Source organism: Alligator mississippiensis, chromosome 10 (genome assembly GCF_030867095.1).
Source record: "Alligator mississippiensis isolate rAllMis1 chromosome 10, rAllMis1, whole genome shotgun sequence".
NCBI classification, from domain to species: Eukaryota; Metazoa; Chordata; order Crocodylia; family Alligatoridae; genus Alligator; species Alligator mississippiensis.
Window position 1 is genome coordinate 32,580,348 of NC_081833.1, and position 22,793 is coordinate 32,603,140.

A 22,793-nucleotide genomic window follows, 5' to 3' on the forward strand; every position below is an offset into this window, starting at 1 on the left:
CTGGGGCACCTGGACCTCTTCAGCCTCCACAAGAGAAGGTTGAGAGGCAACCTTGTGGCTGCCTATAAGTTCATCACGGGGGCACAGAAGGGAATTGGTGAGGTTTTATTCACCAAGGCACCCCCGGGGGTTACAAGAAATAATGGCCACAAGCTAGCAGAGAGCAGATTTAGACTAGACATTAGGAAGAACTTCTTCACAGTTAGAGTGGCCAAAGTCTGGAATGGACTCCCAAGGGAGGTGGTGCTCTCCCCTACCCTTGGGGTCTTCAAGAGGAGGTTAGATAGGCATCTAGCTGGGGTCATCTTAACCCAGCACTCTTTCCTGCCTATGCAGGGGGTCAGACTCGATGATCTATTGAGGTCCCTTCTGACCCTAACATCTATGAATCTATGCAGTGTCCAAGTTCTGGAAATAGTGGGAAAATGTGAGGTGTGCTTTGGAGGTTAAGAAGAGGCTTAACTGCAGATTTATTTTTATGGAACTCCTAGAATGCAAGGGAAGCAAAGCTGCTGCTTCACTCCTCAATCAGCTTCCTCCCTTTTACCACTCCCTTTAGAGAAATGTGTACCACTGTAGGGGCTGGTCTACAATTCTTTTATTTAGATGGAAAAGCTTAGACTGAAATCCCCAATAGAAATAATCCAAGTGACCACATACAAATACTGCACAGTTCTATAATATGGCTTCTGGGAAGTTTAACTAGTTAGGAATGAAACTGAAACTATTAAATGATAATTTTAAAAACTTACTCAAACCTCTTCATACTGGGGTCCATAAGGAAGCACATGTTGATACTGAAGAGATACAGGAGTCATATTCTTCTAGAAATTATATTTGTACGGATGTGGACAATAATATGAAAAGATTCTACAATTCTTGAAACTGAGTGCATTTGCACAATTCCTAGCCTATGGCAATAGAGCCAGATCCATGACTGGGGCCCAGCATGCTATCTTAATATATACAGTGTCTAAAATGTCTTAGAATAGAATTTTTTCCAGTTAATTTCTTGACCAGTCTGTGCATCATAACGTACAATGTTCGTGTCAATGTGCAACAGAAATGACAGAATTCAGAATTCATTAATTTTAATTTCAACAAAAAAGACAGTAAGAATCATTCCTTTCTATGTTCATAAATTTTCTTGGAGGGGATTACTTTGAACATGAGTCATTTAGTGTGCTGTCAACAACATACAAACTTTTCCAGAATATATACTCTAGCAAGAAAATCCACCAACACTTTCTGGAAAGTAAGACTTTTTTGAATATCTGAATGGAAATATGTGGTATGAAAGGTTTTAATTCAAGGAATTTTCTTGAACTGAAGTAAATGGTTGTGTGTATGTGATTTTTCATAATGCATACTGTAGTGCAGAACTGTTATACATTTCTTCTAAATCTTTTTTGTCTTGTGTACTAAATTATACAGTCTCTGAGCAGCACTTGGCACTGACTGCTTCAGACATAGTTTTATGAGAATAACTACTTTGTTTATTAAGTAGAGCTGTGATTAATTTCATGCTGTACCATTTCCTAACTACATACAGACTACTGATTTGTGATTCTGATCAGGCAATTCACTTGCCATATTTTAAAATAATACAATCTCTCATTGAAAAAACTCAACTTACTGTATTCCATGATCTCTGAAGGGGTCTTTTGTTTCAAATAATTTTTCAAAGCATCTTTCATTGGTTCATAAGTGATGTCACTTTTGTCCAAGAAAGCACAGAGTTCCTGGATTTCAGACATACTTTCAATAAGTGGGAGTCGACAAATTCCTAACCAGTTTCTATGCATCCAAAGATAAGAGAGAATTAGTTACCATGTCATTGACTATTATTCCCATTCACATTCACTTTTTCACAATAGTCAAGCCATTATGAAGAACACTCATCAAAATGCTTTCCCACTACTGGTTCTTAATTGTAGCTTATGGTGTGAGTTTTGTACTGAAAACATTGAACAATTCTCCTACTATAACTTTGATGAATAAAGCTAATGCACTGGACCTTTCAAATGAGATCCCCATATCATAGTTATGGCTGCAGGATTAGAGCCTAATAAAATAAGCATCACCCAAAATCTTTAAACAAAAGGTGTACATAATGTCCCTTTACCATTCAAAAGAGTGTTGGTGAAATTTTCAATCTTGAATTTTCACTATTTGTGTTCATTAAAAGAGCCTACATCACTTTTTGCAATAATATGTTTAATAGCCTTAGTATAGTAGAATATAATTATATAAGTTGGAGTTTCCTATCCTCTTTTGCGATGCTTAATAACCTCAGTATAATAGAATTCTATATATATAAAAGCCTTAGTCTGTCTGTCCATAATGCTTTATTTGCACCCTAATTTGCTGTCTCGGCAGCCAATCTGAGTACTCTAAGAGCATTGCAGACAGCTGGCAGTCGTGTGGAGGAGCGCCACCAAGATGGCAGAGACAGAGGGGACTGGGCAGGGGGGGAACAGGCCAGCATAGCTGGCCTGCCCCTCCCCACCCTGCTCCGTGGAGGAGGCAGCGATGGGGAATGGGGTCAGAGCAGCGGTGGGGGGGAGGAACGGGATTGGCCCTACCATGGTAGTGGGGGTAGGGGTGGGGAGAGCAGGCCCGGCCCTAGCCCTGGCCATGGAGCAGCAGGGAGAAAGTGGCCCCAGCCCCAAAGTGTTGGGATGGGGGGTGGAGGGTGGGGAGCAGGCCCAGCCCTGCCCCCGGTCCTAGCCCTGGCCCTGGCCCTGGCCCCCAAGCAGCAGGGACGAGGTGAGGGGGGAGTGGGCCTGGGCCCACCCCTGGCCCTGGCCCCAAAGCAGCGGGGTGGGGAGGATGGACATGGGCTTCTGACCCCACTTGCCCCCCCACATCTGTGGAGGAGGCAGTGGTGGCAATGCAAGGGTGGGGGGCAGTGGTAACGCGTAGGGGTTGCACGGGGGTGCATGTGCACCCCCTGAGAGTGCCGGTGCACCCCCTGACCAGCCATGCTTGCTGCTTAGGCGATGGGTGAGGAGGGCAGGCGGGAGCGCTGGTGCCCCTCTGTAAGCGCAGGCTGAGGAGTGGAACGCTGTTGTGCTCCCGGAAGAGGCCCCACAGACACTCTCAGAAGCGGCCCCGCAGCCACTTCCAGAAGCAGCTGCAATGATCGGCCCATAGGCAGAAGGCAGGCTGGTGTTTGCACAGGGCATTAAAGCTTGCCCCTGTCAGAAGGGGGAGAGGAGACACAGGGCTCCATCTCTGCTGCCCACCCCCATCACTTTTTACAGGCAATTTGCTAGTATAATTTTATAAGTTGAAGCTTCCTATCTTCTTTTGCAACAACTAGAGGTGCAAAGTACACATCATAAAGGATTATTGTCCTTAGTATCCTACACTTGGATTTTTACTTTTGAAATATATCTGAATGCAAACATTAGAAAATTAAGTTAAATGCCGTTTTTGATGCAAGGTATCCAGGTTGTAGCCGTTTTGGTCTAGAGCAGGGGTAGGCAACGTTTTTCGGCCGGAGTGCCGAAAAACACCACAATGCCTACCTTGGAAGGTGATGGAGTGCCAGCATGGCAGAAAAACAAAATGAGGGCAAGGGGTACATGGCAGGATGCCCTAATTCTGCACCTTGCCCCCCACCCAAAGCCCCCGCCCCTCAGCCCTACTTCCCCCTGCCCTGTGCCTCCCACCCCTACTTCTTCTTCCCCCATCCAAAATCCCTGCCCCTAGCCCTGCCACCCTGTGTCCCCCAGCCCGGGCTCTGTGGCTGTCAGCAGCTACCCTGGCTCTGAGTACCTGCTGGAGCCTGGGCTTTGGAACCCTGCCATCACCTCTGTGCTGGGAGCAGGGGAGAGAACAGGGCTGCGCTGCCTCAGGACCCTCCCTCACTGCTCGCTCTGACGCGCGGGTGGATGCACGGATGCAGAGCTGATGCCAGAGCCCAGAGCCTGGCATAGATGTTTGGAGCCTCCCGGCTGCAGCTGGCCCCGGCTCTGGGGAGCTGCTGCCAGCCAGGAGCTTGGGCTGCTCCCAGGAGGCAGCTGGGATGCTGCAAGCCATGCTGGGAGTAGCCTGGGCTCCATCGCTGGCAGCTGGTAGCTACCCAGAGCTGGGGCTGGCTGTGGCATGCCAAGCAAAATGGCCTCGCGTGCCATGCTTGGTACACATGCCAGGGGGTTGCTGACCCCTGGTCTAGAGGAAAAGGCAATCAGGATTTGTAGTAGAAATTATATATTTTATTATCTCAATTATTATTATAATTATTAATTATTATGTCTATTATTTTATTATTATTACCTGGATACCTGACACATGGAAGATATCGAATTTGGGCCAATTTTTAAAAATGAAATCTTCATATTTTCCCAAGAAGGAAGCAACTGTGACCACCTGAAACCAGAGACACTGCTCCTGCCTTTGTTTCAAGGTAATTTGCATCATCACAGAACCTCACAAATGGTGAGAGACTCTTTACCAGCTATGAACTTACTGCACGGAGGAGTTTTCCATCTATTTCTACCATTTCTACCCAGGAGAACTTTTACAATCTTTTCTCCAATGCCTGATGAAGTGTGTTTGTGCCCAAAAGCTTCTAGTTAAAGACATTTTTTTTCAAAAATCTTGTTGGTCTAATAAAAGATATCAGCTCTACTACAAGTCCAGATTAATTTTTGATGCAACAAGTTTATAGGCTTAATCTTATTATTACTGTTTCATTGAATAAAATAAATGCAATATGAAATAATTTTATGCCCCATGTTGGTCAACTGAAAGAACTCATATTTCTGGTAATAATCATCCTCTCTTCCTTTTGAAACTTCTTATGCTGGTCCCCACACTTGGAGATGAGTCAGAAGTAATAATTTTTTAGGAACACAAACTAAGACAAAATTTCAAAGGATTACTCTTCCAAATTGACAATCTAATCTGGCTGAGAAACACACAAATAAAAAGTAATTCACTGCATGAATTCAATGTGGATTACTTTATAAAAAGACACACCTGACATGCTGAAAGAGGACTCCATTCCCAGAGATGTACAGCCTGTTTCTGTCCAAAGTACTTTCTATATGGAGCTGTCCAAGTGCTGAATCAGGGTATTTTACTAAGAGATCAAGTGCCATGACATACAAAGGGGGTCTTGCTGTTTTCTGAACTTCTAGTATCTTATTTTCTATGCCTTTCATTGGATCTTCAATATCACATGTCAAGATAGAATCACCACCTATGTGAAAAGGAAATGCAGACATGCATCAAGACAGAGCAAACAAGCAAAATATATTTACTAGCATACCACTCAAACCTTTTTCCCAAATTTCAGTGCACGCCCTCCCCAAATCAGGGTCCTACATAACCTTCTCATATACATATTGGAGAACTATGGGCTGGGTAAAACTACTATCAGGTGAATAGACAACTGACTCAATAGCCACAAGCAAAGGGTAATTATTAACAGGTCCATGTCAGAATGGCAGGAGGTTTTGAGTGGAATCCCACTAGGTTCTGTCCTGGGCCCAGTGCTGTTCAACGTGCTTATTAATGATTTGGATGCTGGCATAGAAAGCTTCTTGAGCAAGTCTGTAGATGACACAAAACTGGGAAGGACTGTGAACATGTTGGAGGATGGGAACACAATTCGGAAGGATCTCAACAGATTGGAAAGCTGGGCTAAAGCTAACAAGATGAAGTTCAATACTGACAAATACAAGGTTTTACACCTTGGGAAGAATAATAAAAAATACTAATACAAAATACATGACAGCTGGCTGGATGGCATAATGAAGGAGAAGGATCTAAGAGTCTTGGTAGATCACAGACTCAATATGAGGTTGCAGTGTGATGTAGCTGCACAAAAGGCAAATGCAGTTTTGGGATGCATCAATAAAAACATTAGGTGCAAGCTATGGAAGGTGACAGTGCCTCACTAAACACTTGTTAGGCCTCACTTAGAGTATTGTCTGTAATTTTGGGCTGCACATTTTAAAAAATAATGGAAAAGAGGATTCAGAGGGAGAGCAACAAAAATGATAAAGGGCTTGGAAAGTAAATCACAGGAGGCTGAAGGAGCTAGGCATGTTCAGCTTGCAGAAATGGTAAGAGGGGACATGATAGCAGTCTTCAAATACCTAAAGGGTTGCCATAAGGAGAGAGAAAGTCTTTTCTCTTTTGCTGCAGAGAGGAGGATATGGAGCAACGGCTTGGAGTTGCAGCAAAGAAGGTTTAGATTGGATATCCAGGAAAACTTCTTCACTGTTAGAATAGTGAGGCATTGGAATAGACTGCCTCCGGGAAATTTTGGACTCTCCATCACTGGAGGTGTTCAAGGAGAGTTTGGACAGCTGCTGTCTGGAGATGATCTAAGCATATACTTATGTTTTACCATGTGTATTTCCCACACTTCTGGGCTTTGCTGGTTGCTGCATGGGACTGGGAGGGAATTCCCCCAACACACGCCCTTCTGCTACATGTGTCATGGTTTTTCTTTTTTTCTTTAAGCCTTCCTCAGAGGTATTAGGTGTTGGTTGCAGCCAAGTCTGGGGATTTTGACTGGGGTATGCCAATGCTTCTGCTGGGACTTAAAGCCAGAGGGTCTTGCCCCTCTGCTCAGTGTCAGACCAACTTCCATATTTAGAGTCAGGAAGGAATTTTACCCCATGGTCAGATCCATATGGACTGTAGGGATGTTTGCCTTCTCCAGTAGCAGTGGGTGTGACCTTCTACCTGGGATCTCTTAAGTGTATATTAATTATTTACACAAGCAGGATGTTGGCTGTTGTGGTCTCCTTGCTTTTCCTGTGGCAGGTTAGGGTGTTATGTCTTGTGTTGTATCAGGGTTGACTATGTAGTTCTACTAAAGTTTTAGGGCTAGGGTTAGAGAACCTGTTTCTCTACGATTCTCATTCTGTGATGATCATACATAACACACGTTCTATGATGATCACACATAACAATTAAAACATACCAATTGTGGCTGCTTTGAGATGTTACCCTTTTGAAAGGGCTTCATGTGTTCATATGTCCATACCCCTCATCCATCTTCTCCTACTTCACAGCCTTACAGACTGTTTTTAGCTCTTTTCATAATCATAGATCCACCCATGGAGACCAGTCTTGAGCAGCAGCTAGGGTTTCAGCTCTTGGGTTAAGCATGAGAGGGAGGGTTTGTGACCTGAAAATTGGGCTCTGCCCCTACTCTGTGGAGTCATAACCCTGGAAAGATCTTTTTTTTCCTTCATTCTACCTTCCCAAAAACAAGGTGAGTCTTGTTTGGGGGCATGTGGTATATAAGAAAAACAAAAAATTATAATGAAGTTTCCACTTGTCTTGGCATTCATATAAATCATTGAGGGATCTCCTGGGTTCAAAATATTAATTTTTAATACATGTTAAAAGCACTACAGATACTTTGGCATAACTGCAGTGTAAGAACTTAAGACTGGAAAGGATCTCCCCAACCACTGAGTCCTGTCCTTGGGATTTATAGGAATCATTTGTCTAAGAATGTCTACAAGATGATCCAGTTGAGATAATCATGCACCATAACCACACAGCTAGTTACCACAATAGTAATTTTAGTAGTAGTAATAATAAAATATTACAGTGCACCAAAACAAGAGAGCCAAGGGTACCACCAGTGCCTACAGAACTGCAGCAAAAGGGATTTTTTATGGTAAAATATGCTCAAGTAATCCTACAGCATTCGGAAATGGAGTTCATACCTTGCTACAGAGGAAGGGAAAAAACCTCCAACAAGCCTTGTCAATCTGTTTTAAGTGCATAGCTTTACACTTGGTACCTTTAAATGTAATGGTTTTTATTACACCATTCAATGTTATCTAAACCTTCCTGTAATATGACCCTTCTCTATATTGGTAACACCTCCCATCTTCATGTCTTCCATAAATTTCATAGCGGCAAGGGTTTCTTAGGGTGATATTTCATATTGGACCAACTGCATACATGGGATAAAGTTAGACAAGCTTTGAATGCAAGACAGTCTTCTTCAGGTCACAAGTTTCATAAGTACACACCTAATTCTTGCACCAAGATTGTTAATGAAAATGTATATTGCATACTCAAAATACCTCTACCCAGAACACTAAAATAATCATGGGGCATCCTCCTAAACAAACAAAAACTTGGAAACAACTAAGCTGGTTATTATATATATGTGTATATACTGAAGTCAAATCTGCAAACAAAGGAACAGTATTTTTTCTAGAATAGGCATTCCCAAAGCAACACTTGTTTCATTAAGTCCTGCCAGGAGGAAAAGCAAATGAGAAAGTAGTATCCAAATTCTGGCTAAATATTCAAATTAAAATGATATGTCTCTTACATGTGTCTTTAAAATGTATTTACATGGTTTGTTTCATCCTGTTATTAGTGACTCAGCAGACTGTCTGGTGCCTAATTATTACTCTGTTCACTCTCAAAATTATAAATAGCTCTTTGCAAAAATTTTATTCCATAAAATTATTGACATTCTTAAATGCAAAATTATACTGCTTGGCTACAAGCTAGTAGCTAAATCCTGCACAAATATATTCATATGCTTAAACATATGTGTTATGAATGAACCCATGTAAACTAGGGCTGTGTGCAATTTCGCCATCTGTTCTGTTTCAACACTGTTTCAACTCATTTCAAGCTCAAAACAGCAAAAATCGAATCGAAACAAAAGGCTTTGAAACAGCCTCGAAACAAAACAAGGCAAGTCAAAACATTTCAAAACTTTTGAAATGTTTTAAGTTTCAAAGCAGTCAGCAGCCAGGTGACAGGAGACAGGGGAGAACCAGGTTGTACTCCCAGCGGCTCCGCAGCCCCATGTGGCTCAGCCAGGTGGGGAGCACAGCCCTGGCTCTCCCCGCCTCCCACGACAAGGCGGCGGGAAACTGTTCGCAGCACAGGGGAAGGGAACTGAGCCCAAACTCAGTTCCCCTCCCCAGCACTGCAATCAGGCTGGGGAAGACAACTGAGCCCAGCTGAACTGAGGTCCCCGCCCTGGCGCTACAATCAGGCTGGGGAAGGCTGACTTCCTCTCCCCAGAACTATGATCGAGCTGGGGAAAGGAACTCAGCCCAGCTGAGCTGAGTTCTCCTCCTCAGTGCTAGGATTGGGCTGGGGAGGGGAACTCAGCTCAGCTGGGCTGAGTTCCCTTCCCCAGCCCAATCATAGTGCTGGGGAGTAGGAAACTCAGCCCCTTTCCCCAGCCCGATGGTAGTGCTGGGGAGGGGAACTCAGCCCAGCTAAGCTGAGTTCCTTTCCCCAGCCTGATAGTAGTGCTGGGGAGGGGCACTGAGTGATCGGGCCCAGTTCCCTCCCCCAGCCCGACTGATCACAGCCCTGGGGAGGGGAACTGAGTGGTCCGGCTCAGTTCCTTTCCCTAGCTCCCGGTCCCAGGTGGCAGCACTCAGCTTCCCTCCCTCAGCTCACAAGCAGATTGGGGGCCCACAACCCTGGGAGGACTGGCACAACCCCTGCAGCCCTCCCAGGGTTGCAGGCCCCCAATCTTCCTGCCGATGAGAGAGGCTGTTTGAGCTTCCCCGTTATAGCCTATGGGCAAAACGTTGAAATAGCGTCAAAACACTGTCACTGTTTGGATGAAACAAAACAGAACAGTGGTTTCGAATCCAAATGAAATTAGAAACAAAATGCTGTTCCAGTGAAACCTCGAAACTCAAGTCAAAACAGAACGGTGCCGTTTCACACAGCCCAAATATAAACTAACAAGTTTACTCACAGGGTATGTCTACAGGTTCATTAATGCACTGTAATTATGGTGCATTAAGTTTAGTACCTCTAATAACAAGTACTAACTTAAATGTGCCATAATTGGTACTACTGAGTATTAGCATAAATGAACACTTTGTGTGATGCTTAATGCCCATTGGACTAATTTACTGGGCATTAGCATGGTTTTGCCAGCCATGCTAATGTGCAGTAGAATTAGTCCAATGGGCATTAAGCACCTCATGTAGATGCACCCACCGTGAATAAAATTAAGTACATCTGTAATTCTTTACAGAATTAGGGCCAACATCAGCTTCAGTGTCAAGTCTTCAATGCTCCTGAAGCACGAGTTAGTCTACTCTGATAGAATCTAAACTCCAGCATGTTTTCTGCATAGAGAATAACTGTCTTGGAATAGAGTTGTTTGGCTTGCCTTAGAACAGAATTTGTAAGCTATGCCTGAAGAATTTAAGTCACTTGCTCCAGCACTAAAAATATTCTTACTAATTATATAAAATTAAAAGACTGATCATTTGTACTTATGCTGGATGCATCTACATGTGCACCCATCAGGAGAAAATGTTTGCTCCCAACAGGAGTTCAGGGTAGGGATACTCCTGCCATGCTCTGTTATTATATAGCAACCAGGGGAAGCTCTAGGCTTCCGTGGGTGCCAGCCCTAGGCTGGCAGGGGGCACTAGTATCAGGCCTGGGTTCCAGAGGTTGGGGGGAGATGTCCCACCTTCAGGGCAGCTGCCTCCCACCCCACGCCCCTGCCCCAGGCAGCTGCTTGTTGCCCAACCCCTGTTCTGATTATGGAGCCTGGTAGGGACATTGTCTGCAGTCCCTGAAGCAGGCAACTGCTGGTCCCCGCTCCAAGATCAGAGCAGGGACTGGGAGATTGCTCCCTGCCCCTGGAAGCTGCCCGCTACTAAGACAGGCTTTGATCATGGAGCCTGAGCTGGGACCATGTTCCCCTGCTCTGACAGCAGGTACCTCCTGGTCCCTGGGTCTGTGATTGCAGGGAGCAATCTCCATGCATATTTACCAATAAACTAAGTAGATAAGCCAGGCTCAGGCTCATCTCTGCATGGGTCATCATCTCCCATCTCTACTGCCAGGGCCTTCCTGCAAGGAAGTAAGCACTGTCATCTATACATTTGTTTTTGAAATTGGCTGCTACTCAATTCACAAAAGTTATGGAGGGGTGTCCTGGTCCCATGATGGGTGCCTCAGTTCCCAAAATGTTGAGAACCACTGGTATAGCTCTTCAGTACTACTAGTTTCAAAGATAAGGTAAGATATAAAACACAAAGCATGAAAATAAGAAACAAAACGCAAAAGTAAAAGGCATCTTATTCTCTGAAGAACTCACATTCTTAACAGCAGTCCAGGTAAGAAAAGATGTACCAGAAGAGTAACAGATTGGTGTCTATATATCTTTGCTCTTAAATAAACTGACACTGCTGAGGGGGGCTTTCCACAAATGTAACTTAGCCTTTGCAGAAGAAACTCAAAAAAGAATTGCTTAAAGAGGAGGTTTAAATAAAGAGAAGGAACTTGCCACAGGGGGATGGGGAAGCAGGCCTGTGCACTTGGCATCAGAATGTAAGCTATGTAAGCCAATGTAGAAGATGAGAATACAGAGACAAGAGGGGAGCAAAGAGGAATCTAATAAAAGTTAGGACCTAAGATGTGGGTCATGGCAGAGGTGCTCAGAGCCTTTCTTTCCTTTTTCATGTCGTTGTGACAAGTTATTTAGCAAAATTTACAGATTCTTTGGAATCTGACAGATCTGCACCATGAGCGCTTCTGCTATGACCTCAAACATGTACCTCTGAGCTGTCAACTGCATGCCTTAGCACCTGCACCACTCCAGCCCCCTGCTCAGAGCCATAAATGTGAAAGCTAAAAGTATGGAAAAAAGTAACTAAATGAATTATTCAAAAAGGGAGGTAATGCTTCTCAGTGGGTGTTGATGGATAAATGTCTTACCCTGTATTTTTGCTTCACCAAGGAGATAATCGATATAATGGGTTCAGTGATAACTACGTGGAGAACTTTCCTACCTCAAGACTTCTTAGCCTTTGAGATAAGTTGAAGCTGGTTGTTATGGATGACTGTCTCATCAAGCAAGACTCATTCTGTGCTAGGTTAAAGACTCCACAACATTAAATTTAACCCCTTTCAAACAGGATGCAAGAGCTCTCACAGTCCTTAATTATATATAAAAGACAGGGTTCCTTAACATAAGCACGCACACACACTCGGGAGTTTGTTATTCCATATAAAGAATGGATACAGCCTGGGCCCAGAACTCATCACCTCATCATTCAAATACCACAGCCCACAAGGAAAGGAAACAGGAAAATAATATACATTGAAAACAAAGGTATACAATTATATACATCAAATTACCCTTGTAAATCTGTACTGCATTTGTAAGCTCTGGAATTCCCAGTGTCTCAACCTCTACTTCTAGAACATCAAAGTTGGAAAAATTATCTGGCAATAAAATCTTCTCTGAGCGAAGGAAATTAACTTAAAAAATAAAAACCAGAAGGTTAATTTTGTTATTCATCTGTCCAGTATTTATTCTAGCAAAAAACAGGTTTCAATCATTTTTCTTCAACAGTTATATATTCATTTGATATTTTATATGCTATTATATGCTATTTTATATGCTATCAAGAGATTCATAATTTTTGACAATAAAGACCTGAAAACAAATTAAGTGATAGCTGTTTTTGGAAAGTCAGGGTGCAATAAGCACCTATCTGTATGCATTTACCCATCCCACTAATCCCATCTCTGTAATTTACAATGAAAGGATGTTTGAGTTTAAATACTCTGTGGCATGTCTACACAAGATGCTTAAAGCACAGTAGACTAATTCTACTGTGCATTAGCACATCATGGCAAAAGCTGTGCTAATGCATTAATGCTCGATAGAATTAGTCTACTGCATATTAAGTGTCACTAAAAGACAACAGGCTACTGCACAGTAGCACTGGCTACTGTGCATTTAGTTAGTACCTCATATTAGAGGTACTAAACTTAATGCACCATAGCATTGATACATTAGTGCATGTGTAGACACTCCCAGTATGTTTAATAGTATATTCCAAATCATAGGAATCAAAGGAAAGTACCTGGATTAGCAATAGGTCTGGAGTGCAGGGGAAGGGTGCAAAACTGGCATAGAGCTAGAGCTCATCCTCCATTTATTTGTTCCCAAGATTACAATTTATAAGGCCAGTTCCTAGGCTTCCTTTGTTCCAACTATACACATTACATCCTCAATAAGGAGGGCCTGGTTTAGGACCTATTACACTAATTCTACACCATTAAATTCTACCAAATTGGTGTTATCTTTGTGATTAGTGTTGTATTGCAATAGCTATAATTGCTTTAATTGCTTTATATTGCTATTTTTATAATGAATCTTATGATTTTTCATAATATTTTAATCAGTCATTATTATTCTGTATCAAATATTAAATAACCATGAAATTAACCATCTACTTTAAATTCCCATCTACTTTAAATTCTTTTAAATTGCTTAGTATAAATATATCTGACCTGTTGGTCTCATGATTTTAGAACTTAAATTTAGTATAAGAAAAATGTTAATGTAAGGTCTGTGGTATGTCTGGTATGTTTGAAAAGAGGTAATGAAAGAATAAATGATGTATGTAGCTAACAATATGAAGGAAGACAGTCCTCTCACAGCAAGTGAAAATAGCCTTCTGTGGTTTAACAGTTAAAGGTTGCAGCGATGTTGCGTCAGCAGTTAAGGACTATCCAATACTAAATCACGGCTTCACCCTGACGGCTGAAGACAACAAGCAACAACCACCTCAAAAATTGCAGACTGCAAAGTCCAAAGATCACGTCATACCAATCCCAGCCTGCCAACGGGACAAGGAGGATGACCTTCATGTCTGACTCGGCAGAATCCATAGGCTTGTATGGACAGCTATCACTATAAAGAATGAACACAAAGAAAAGGCTTTGGGCCTGTCCACCTACAAGGAGTTTTGGGCAAGACCTGCCTCCATTCCTTGTGGTCAGTCTGGCTGGCCACCAGACTGACCCAAGCATCTTTAGAACTTGGTAACACCTTAACTTTTGCAGGACTGCCTAACTATCTGTGTGTGTGTTTGTTTCTTTTGTATGAATGAATGAATGAATATGTATGGGAACGAGTGAAGCAGATAACCTTACTGTTCATTATTCTTTTTATATTATATGTTTTACATTCCAATAAATGCAGGATTATGCCTTATCCCCTGATAAGATTCCTACTTGTTTTTAATTCACACTGTACACCCATGTGTACAACACTAGCTCCCCAGCCAAATTCTGCTGGAATCACTGCAAAGCTGCCACAGAAAATCCAGTACCTGATCCTATAATCTTAGTTTATTAGATTTATGTGCCACCTTTCCAAAACCCTAATACCAGAACATGAAGTCAAAGGCACATGTCTCCAGAGGTTGTGGACAGATGCAGTGATGAAGGTAATTAGGAAACAATGCACAGAAGAATCCCATCACAGAGTGGGCTTTGGCAAGGTGAAGCATAAGACCAAGTAGTCTTGAGACACCTACATTTCAGAATTCTGGTCTTCCCCTCCCAGAGGAAGGCCAGAATTATCTGGTTACAGAACCTTCCCTTTTTTTTGCTCTGCTTCTGGCCCTATGACTCTTGTATTCTTAACCTAAAAGTGGCCCATTTTCAACTGTAGAAATGGAGGAGGTCCCTCACACAGACTCTTCTGTCATCTGGCGATTAGGGTCCTCTCCTGGGAAATGATATGAGTTCAGATATGATCCAGATATGAATTTAAATTTCATTGGTATATGGAGAGCCTAGAATCCTTGTCTCCTGCTTCCTGGGTCACTGCTTTAACCACTAGAATATTTCTAGAATACTGGGTGAATGGTGGGTAGCAATATCAACATCACTCCTTTTGAACTGAATGTAATGCTGCCAAGGAGAGTTAGGCATGCTCTGAGCACACCTTGCAGATTAGTTCTCTCTGAGACTTAGGTGGCTCCCAAGCACCAAACTAGATTGCAGTGGAGCTTTAGGCACCAGTTACGTGTCAAGATACTCAACTTGGATCACTTCTGAGCATGCCCTCAAGCCCAAGTGCAAGTCTCTAGGAAACTTTGCAGTCCAAAATGAAGCATCACTTGAACTTAGTTACCTACTGAGTTTTGTGCCTTGTGGTATAGGGCCAACAGACACCTAAATCTCACCTAAGTCCAATACAGACCCAGACAAAACCAAACCAGATAGCAGCCAAATTCCCCTCAATGTCTGACAGTACATCATGTTATATTAGCCCAAGTGAAACTGGTATAATAAAAATAATAATAATAATAAAAAAATAATAATAAATAAATCAATACCGCTATGCTAAGCTTCAGGTGGTGATTCAATTCAGAGGAGATTTGGCCCGATTCGGTGGCCAAATCTCCGAATCTGAATTGAATCAGGGGACCAATTTAAAGATCTGAATCAATTCAAGGCTCTCCAAATCTTCAGAAAAGATCTTCAGGTGGTCCCCGGTGGCTGCAGCAGGGAGCTTCAGCTGACTCCGAGCTGCTAAGTACTACGGGCAGGAGAGTGGGGTGGGGGGGAGAATAACATGGGGGGACCCCTGCCAGCCCCCCAACCCTCCCCCCCACTCCCCCAGCCCCCCACACGGCTGCCTCATCCATCCCAGCTTGGTACTTTAAAAAAAAGCCCCTACTCACTGGGTGCTACTGGGCAGGGGGCGGGGCGATCTACACTGCCCCCATCGGCTCTGCCATGAGCCCCCTGACTCCACCCTCACTCCCCTAGGCCCCCCCACAGGTGCCCTGCCCAAGCCAGCTCCAGCCCTTTAAAAAAAAAAACGCAAAAGCCCAGGGACTTACCGCTCCTGGAGCGGTGAGTGGCTTTGGAGGCTTATGCAGAGCCCCCAACATGGTGTAGGGCAGTGGGGGGCATTGGGGATCACCCCTGGCCAGCAGGGGCGGTGAGTCCGGGGGTTCTCTTGGGTTTTGTTTTGTTTTTTCTTAAAGGGCCAGAGCTGGCCCTGCTGAGTTGGGGCTTTTTTTTTAACAAGAGCGGGGAGCTAGGACAGGTGGGCCAGCCATTGCTGGGGCTGGGAGACGGGCAGGGAATGGGCCTGGCTGATTCAAAGATTTGGAGATTCAGCAGCAGCCGAATCTCCAAATCAGATTCAGCCAAATCGAATCAGGACAGTGATTTGAATCACCTAATCGAATCACTGTCCCCCGATCGGCTGAATCCAAATCTGAAGCGAATACTAGCTGCTTCGCACAGGCCTATATATCAAACAGTTAAATTTTAGTGAAGAATGCTTTAGAAGTAGGTCAGGACTGAAACAGATTGAGTTTGTTGAAAGACAGGGGTAGCTTATAATTATCACTTCTTTTGTTAGTGCCCACAATGTGACAAGGCTTCTCCAAAAACTAAATAATGATCAGTTTACCTATAAAGCGGAACTCACTGCATTCACACTCTATCAGAACTGCATTCTCAAGAAGCCATAGTAAATTATCATCATTTACTAATGTTGGATATTTTTCTACCAGATCTAGTGGCAGAAAACAGTAATGTACTTCCTCTTCCGTGTCTAATAATGGAGTATCCATTAACCCTAATGGAGCTTTATCATGTAATCCTGGAAGGGGAAAAATAAGAGGATATCAACCCACATACAAAAATAGAGCTAGCAGTTAACTTTTCAGAAACATGACTCTAAAACTGTCCCAATTTACATAAAAATCCAGTCAACCAAAACATATAGCAAATCAGTCATTTCAAAAACATTTTTACTATTAATAGGAAATATGGATCATTGACCATTTTGTCCATTGAACCTTAATTTCACATTGCAGAAAGTTTTACCAGTTGCAGCTTTGAGTTAACCCCTTCTTCCTATTACTAAGCAGAAAAACTAGCCAGCCCACAGAAGCCATTTTTTTAGTTAAAACAGTTGTCAACTATGCGAGGTGAACAGCAGATGAAAGGTTCAAAATATAAGTGGAGGTTGTAAAAGATCCTGAAAGCATATATTATGATTCAGTTTCTATGTACATAATTACACACAATTTCTTATAAGTATTTTGTTCTGTTGTTCTTGTATATTTGTATTACTTTCACTGCCAAAATGGCCCATACTTTGACCCATGCTTTTCACTTGGGCCAAAGATTTCCATTTATTTTTCAAATATAAAGACCAATTTTATTTACTGAGAATGATTATTATCTTACATATGAAGAATAATAGAACAGATAAGAAAAGAATGGGTCTTCATGTCAGAGACAAAAGAGTTTATGTCCTCTCTCTAAACACAGCGTACATTATTAAATGGATGATAACTGATGAAATCATCATCCTCAAAACGTAGTTACTAATGGGGATTTACAAATTTGTCAAGGAGTATACACTGGAGGTCTTGCAGGGGTAGGTTTTTTATTCACATTTTCAATATTCGATTAGTAATACAGAAAAAACTGCAACAGTAATAAAGTTCTTAATCATGACACAATGATTAGGCTACATCATTGATACAGATTGATCTGAATCACTGTAATCTGGGCATACACACATGATATGTATTTCAATACAACCAAATGCAAAGTTATTCAGGAACAGAGAAAGTAGGTTATAATCATGACTGGGCACTGATTCCTGGAAAACAGTGATTCTGAAAAGGACTTAGGGTCATTTTTGCCAACCAATTGAACATAAACTTTCAGTGCAAGGCAGTGATAAGACATTCTGCTGGGTTTTTTGGATGTATGAAAAAAGGAGTCTTGAATACATCAGAGTTGGTATTATCCCTGTAGATGGCACAGGTCAGACCCTACTGGAATACTGAATTTTTCAAAATTCAGAAAGGATGTTGAAATTAGGAGAATGTTCAACCAAAACTAAGCTGAGGTATTTTAAACTGCAGCACACTCTATGTAGTTTAAGAGAAAGAGCTATTTAATATGAGGGTACAAGCACCTGCACAGGGAGATTTCGGCTCTTAAATCTAGAAGGCGAAGGCATAATGAGATCCAGCAGTTGGAAACTTAAGTCAACAAAGTTCAAACTAGAAATAAGATTACAAATATTAACAGATAGAACAGATTACTAAAGGTAGCTAAGGCAAATTCTTTAAGTCAAGTTTTTAAATCAAATTGAACATTTTATTGAAAAGATATACAGGTTTCTCTCACTTTATGCGGGTTCTGGATGTGTGAATTTGCTCTTATGCGATGACCCTTTTTATACCAAAAATTCGTTATACGTGAGATAAATTCACTCTTCTGCGATCGGTGTGGTGGAAGCCTGCAGTCAGCTGCTTTGTGCAGTGCGTTGTGGGAGTGACGCGCACCAAAATATAGATCCTGTGTGGATCTGTGCTCCTCACTCATCTGTGACACATTTCTGTAGTTGCCATCCCCATTATGGTAACATTCACCACCACCCTGTGCTTGTGTGTATTGTCTACTGTTGGTGAGTACCAAAATTGTCTTGTAAAAGTGGTAGAAATGGGTCTGGGACTCAGTATTCTTGAGGTCTTGGAACGTATCCCTACTTGTTACATTGTAAAGTGGGTTCCCCTCATGGAAATTCAAGTTATGCCACATTTTCCAGGAATGCATGTACAGCATAAAGCAAGGGAAACCTGTAATCTAATTCAAGTTATTAAATTAGAAATTTGAATCTGTGGGTGAAGGTCTCTGGTCTGTGTTGTTATGGAGAATAGAGTAGATGATTCATTAGGTCCTTAAAAATTTATTTGATAAAATGTCTATGCAACAAAATGTGCAGACCTGTAAATGCTGGATTTTTAATTGGAAACTCTGATGGTTTGCTGATACATTTTTGTGTTCTCCAGTAATTAATAGATGCTCTTTCAGCTATTGGTATATCTGCAGGTCGGACACGCAAGTTATGTTTCCCTTCTTTCAAATTGTCTAAAGTCTGTTGAGATATATATAAAAGCAATTACTTTAGTATTATTTTATTCAAATAAGACATTCAAAACATAGATGTAGCCTCATGAGGTAGAATCTAATGCAAGATGAATAGCCATTGCCATCTTTAAAAATGCCATAGAATATTGTACAATAAATACCTAATTCTTTTTATGGAACTTGAAGTATTTAGCAATAGCTTTTATTCTCTTTCAAAGCACAGATAGCTGCTAATTAGTCATATGAATGTGTAATCTTATTGGACAGATACTATAGTCAGGATGGTCCAGGAAATATATGAGAGACAAGGATATCTTGAAAAAGTGATATCTTTTATTGGACCAGTTGTGTGATTGGGAGAGATTTTAGACAAGTTGTTGAGCACTAAGTACTCTTCAGTTCTGAGAAAGAAACAGATGCAGCTAGGCTAAGTGATGAATAGAACAATAACCTGTGTAAAACTCATATGTGGAATTGTAACGTTAGCTATTATTGCAGATATTAAGTCTCCTTGGGATTATGTTAACAACAATTTGTAACTTTACTGGACACCAAAAGCTGGGCACTAAGCACAGACATTTTATTGCTCATTATAATCTACTTGCTAATCTCTCTATACTCTACAGTTGTTAACAACCCTCTTCCCTCTTGAAAGGTCTTGCTTTTTCACCTATCAGGTTGTCCTTCCTACTGCATTTTTCTTGTCTTTCAACTAATCCTGATAATCCTTTGCTCTTTTCACAAGACCACTCCATTTCTTTAATTAGACTATTTTCATTTACATATTGAGTTTTACACAGGCTAGTGTTCTGTTCCTTACTTAGTTCAAAGCTGTGCTTGCTTCTTTCTCAGACTGTTCTTTTTCATATGTTCCAAAAATATATTTTGTATGCTTTAGGTCTAATGCCTAAGAATGTATGAGCATAGAATAGCCATCTCTCATACTTTTATCACAAGCCTTATGATTCTTTTACATCTAACTTCAGCCTTGTGCAGTTTTGCTTTTACTCAGAATAACTACCATAAGAACTGCCATTTACTGGGTCAAACCATGGGTCCATCTTGCCCAGTAGCTTGTGTCACACAGAGGCAGTACTGTCCCTGGGACTGAGTCAGGACAGAGATCAGGCCCAGGAGGTTTAAGGGAAGGTGGAGAGCTGGAGGCAAATTGAAAGTGAATGCAAGTGGGCCATATGGCCATCCCATGTAGCTAGGGAAGAATGAAAAGGATTGAATTATAGTTCATGATCTCTGCATGGGAGGAGAGCAGAAAGGGATTTTTATTTCACGTGTCTTTAAAGTTAAATTTTGAACCCAACACAAATTAGGAGTAAACAGCTCCCTCCCTCAAGATGAAAAATCCAAAGGCACCTAAAAAAATATTTTGTTCCTTTGAAACTCATCATTTTTAAATCTTTGTCTTTTTTAAACCTTTTTCAACACAAAGGCTGAAAGATTTATGGGGCTCTATATGATGATGTCCTTAGGGCAGCTGGTTGGAATTCAGTAATTGAGAACAGGGAAGAAATGTTTGGGTTGAGACTAAATGAACTGTGGGTGCTAATATTTGAGGCCAAGAATGCAAAGTTTTCCTACTCATTTTAGTCCTTGTTTAAAAAGGAGAACAGACAAAAAGGAGCCCAACTCTTTAGCCTAGTGATTATGGCACTCTGCTGGAAGGTGAAACTCTGGGTTCTGGTCCTGTTTCCTGGATTATTTATATGTGTTACATTACATAGTCCTTCAATAAAAAAAGAAATAATACTGGAACCAGAGAAAGAAACCCAGGATCGCCTCATCACTTGGCTGAGTGCTCCAACTGCTGTCTCTTTCTTGTTCTCCATCTGGGCCACTGACATTTGCATATCCTATCAGTAGGGACCTACTGAAATTGCGATTCAGGCAGGCTCCATGAAAAATGTCGGGCTCTGCAATTTTGGTGGGCTTCCTGAGAGACAGGGTGGAAAAAAAGAGCCGCAGGAAGATAAAAGGGCAGGAAGCCCTAGAGTCCTGAAGCACAGGACAGGGGGAGGGAGGGAGGGAACAGACAGACTGTGTAAGACAGTATCTTGCAGGGATCTTGCACACAGATGGAGGCAGACTGTTCTGCATCACTTGCAATGTCACTTTGGATGTGTTGAGGAAAACCAGCATAGAGCGACGCTTAGGCTGTGTCCAGACAAGCGAGCACATGCCTGTTACGGTATCTCAAAGCAGTCTGCAATGCCGCAGGAGGCACGCCACAAATGAAAAAAATGTTCCCTGCACTGCATATTTGCAGCACAGGCTTTTAATTTGGTACTGGGAAATCCTGGTATCAAAAGAAAACATCCTGGGGAAAAAAACGGCGTAGGGCGCACTCCTGGAGTATGCCCAGAGGCCACCAGAGGTCGGGTCCTCCGATGCTCTAGCACTTGGTCAGAGCATCTCTATGCCTGCTGCGTGCCTCTGCTGCTCCAGCATGCTGCCTCAGCATGCTGTGGGAAATAGAAGTGGGGAAAGGCTTGCAGCAGCACCTGGGACCCAGGCTCTGTCCTCGGTAAGCAGGGACATGGGGGTGAAAAGACTGTGGGGGTGGGGGGGACTGTGGGGTTTGTGAGGGAGATTGTGGGTGTGGGGTTTGTGGATGTCGTGTTTGTGAGAGAGTATGAGTGGTTTGAGGGGGAGCTGCCACATGCCCACCACTCCCCACCTTCCTGCAGTGCACAGCCTCTGGCGTTGGCAGCAGCAGCCAGCTGGGCCATCGGGGTGCTCATGGCCCGCTGCAGGCACAGTCCCATGCTGGCATGGTGACACCTGAGACTCGGGGGCTATACATGGTGAACAGAGCTGGCCCACTAGTGCACGTCATTGGATAAAACCAGAATGGCTCCTGCCGCCACCTGCAGGAGCCATGCACCATCAGGCCGAGCATGTGGAAACCCAGCCAAGACCAACAGTGCAAGGCTCCTGTGTGCAGTGCTGGGAGCCCCAGGTGGCAGCAGGAGCCATTTCAGTCCTGTGTGGAGGATCATGCCAGTGGGCCAGGCCAACTCCATTTGCCATGTGAAGCTCCCAAGGATCAGACAAAGCCATGCCGCCATGGGGCTGTGCCTGCAGTGGGCCATGAGTGCCCCAACAGTCTATCTGGCTTCTGCTGCCAGCACCAGGGGCTGTGCGCTGCAGGAAGGGTGAGGGGATGGGCATGTGGCAGCCCTCTTTCACCCCCCACCACAAACCCCACACCCACAAACCCCCTACAAACCTCACATACCCACAAAACACACATCACTCCCACACATCCCCACACCCCTCACACACTTGACGCACACACACACCCATGAACCCCACACCCCCCCCCCTCCTGCAAACCCCACATCTCACACCCTGCATGCCCAGCTGCCAGACAGGGTGGGGGAGCTGTGGCTGCAGGGGCAGCTGTCCCCACATCCTGATTAGTGAAGGGGGCAGAGGTAGCTCTGATTTTTTATGATAACAAAACCAAAAGCAAACACCAAAGCTTATAGATATATATAATTTATTTTATCATGATGCTGGGGCACTGGTAGGCTTCCAAATTACTTTACAGTTGTAAATATATCAATAAAACATTGCCTGACTGATCTCTGTCTCTATACTAGCAAATTGCCCATCAAAAATGATTGGGGGGGGGGGAGGCGGACAGGGACAGAGGCCTGTGTCTGGCCCCCTCCCCCCTGCCTCAAGCCAGGGTTGCTCCCACATGCTCCCTGCTGCTTTGGGCCAGGGCTGGGTCCACTCCCCCCTTCTCTTTGGGCTGGGGCAGGGGGCTGGGACCAGGGCCTGTGACTGTGGTCACAGCCGCTGTGCAGGTTGCAGCAGGGCACAGACACCAGTCACCCCCTTTCCCCTTCCTGCTCCCCTTCCTCCCTCCCATCTTCCCTGCTGCCTCCTGCTCCCCACCAGCTGTTGTTGGCGTGGGGAGCGGCACTCCAACCCCTGGCTCCAAGAAGCACAGCGGGGGGAGGGGGGCAAGGCCAGTGGCACTGGCCTCGCCCCCCGGCTCCGGTCCCTGTCCCCATTGTTAAGGCAGCGCTCCTCTGTGTGGGGTGGGGTGG

At 43.4% G+C, this 22,793-nt stretch overlaps 1 protein-coding gene across 3 annotated transcripts in view; it reads right to left on the minus strand.

Moving 5' to 3' along the window:
* KCTD19 (potassium channel tetramerization domain containing 19) overlaps positions 1 to 22,793 on the minus strand; it is a 66,497-nt gene that overhangs the window by 36,953 nt on the left and 6,751 nt on the right. For 2 of the 3 annotated variants that reach the window (XM_019490994.2, XM_019490993.2), the window contains exons 3-7: positions 18,574 to 18,724; positions 16,232 to 16,423; positions 12,139 to 12,261; positions 4,990 to 5,212; positions 1,637 to 1,797 (exon numbers count right to left, since the gene is read on the minus strand). In XM_019490994.2, coding sequence (XP_019346539.1) covers positions 1,637 to 1,797; positions 4,990 to 5,212; positions 12,139 to 12,261; positions 16,232 to 16,423; positions 18,574 to 18,724 — 850 coding nt within the window. The remainder of the gene's footprint in view (positions 1 to 1,636; positions 1,798 to 4,989; positions 5,213 to 12,138; positions 12,262 to 16,231; positions 16,424 to 18,573; positions 18,725 to 22,793) is intronic. The other variant, XM_019490995.1, reaches the window with a different exon arrangement.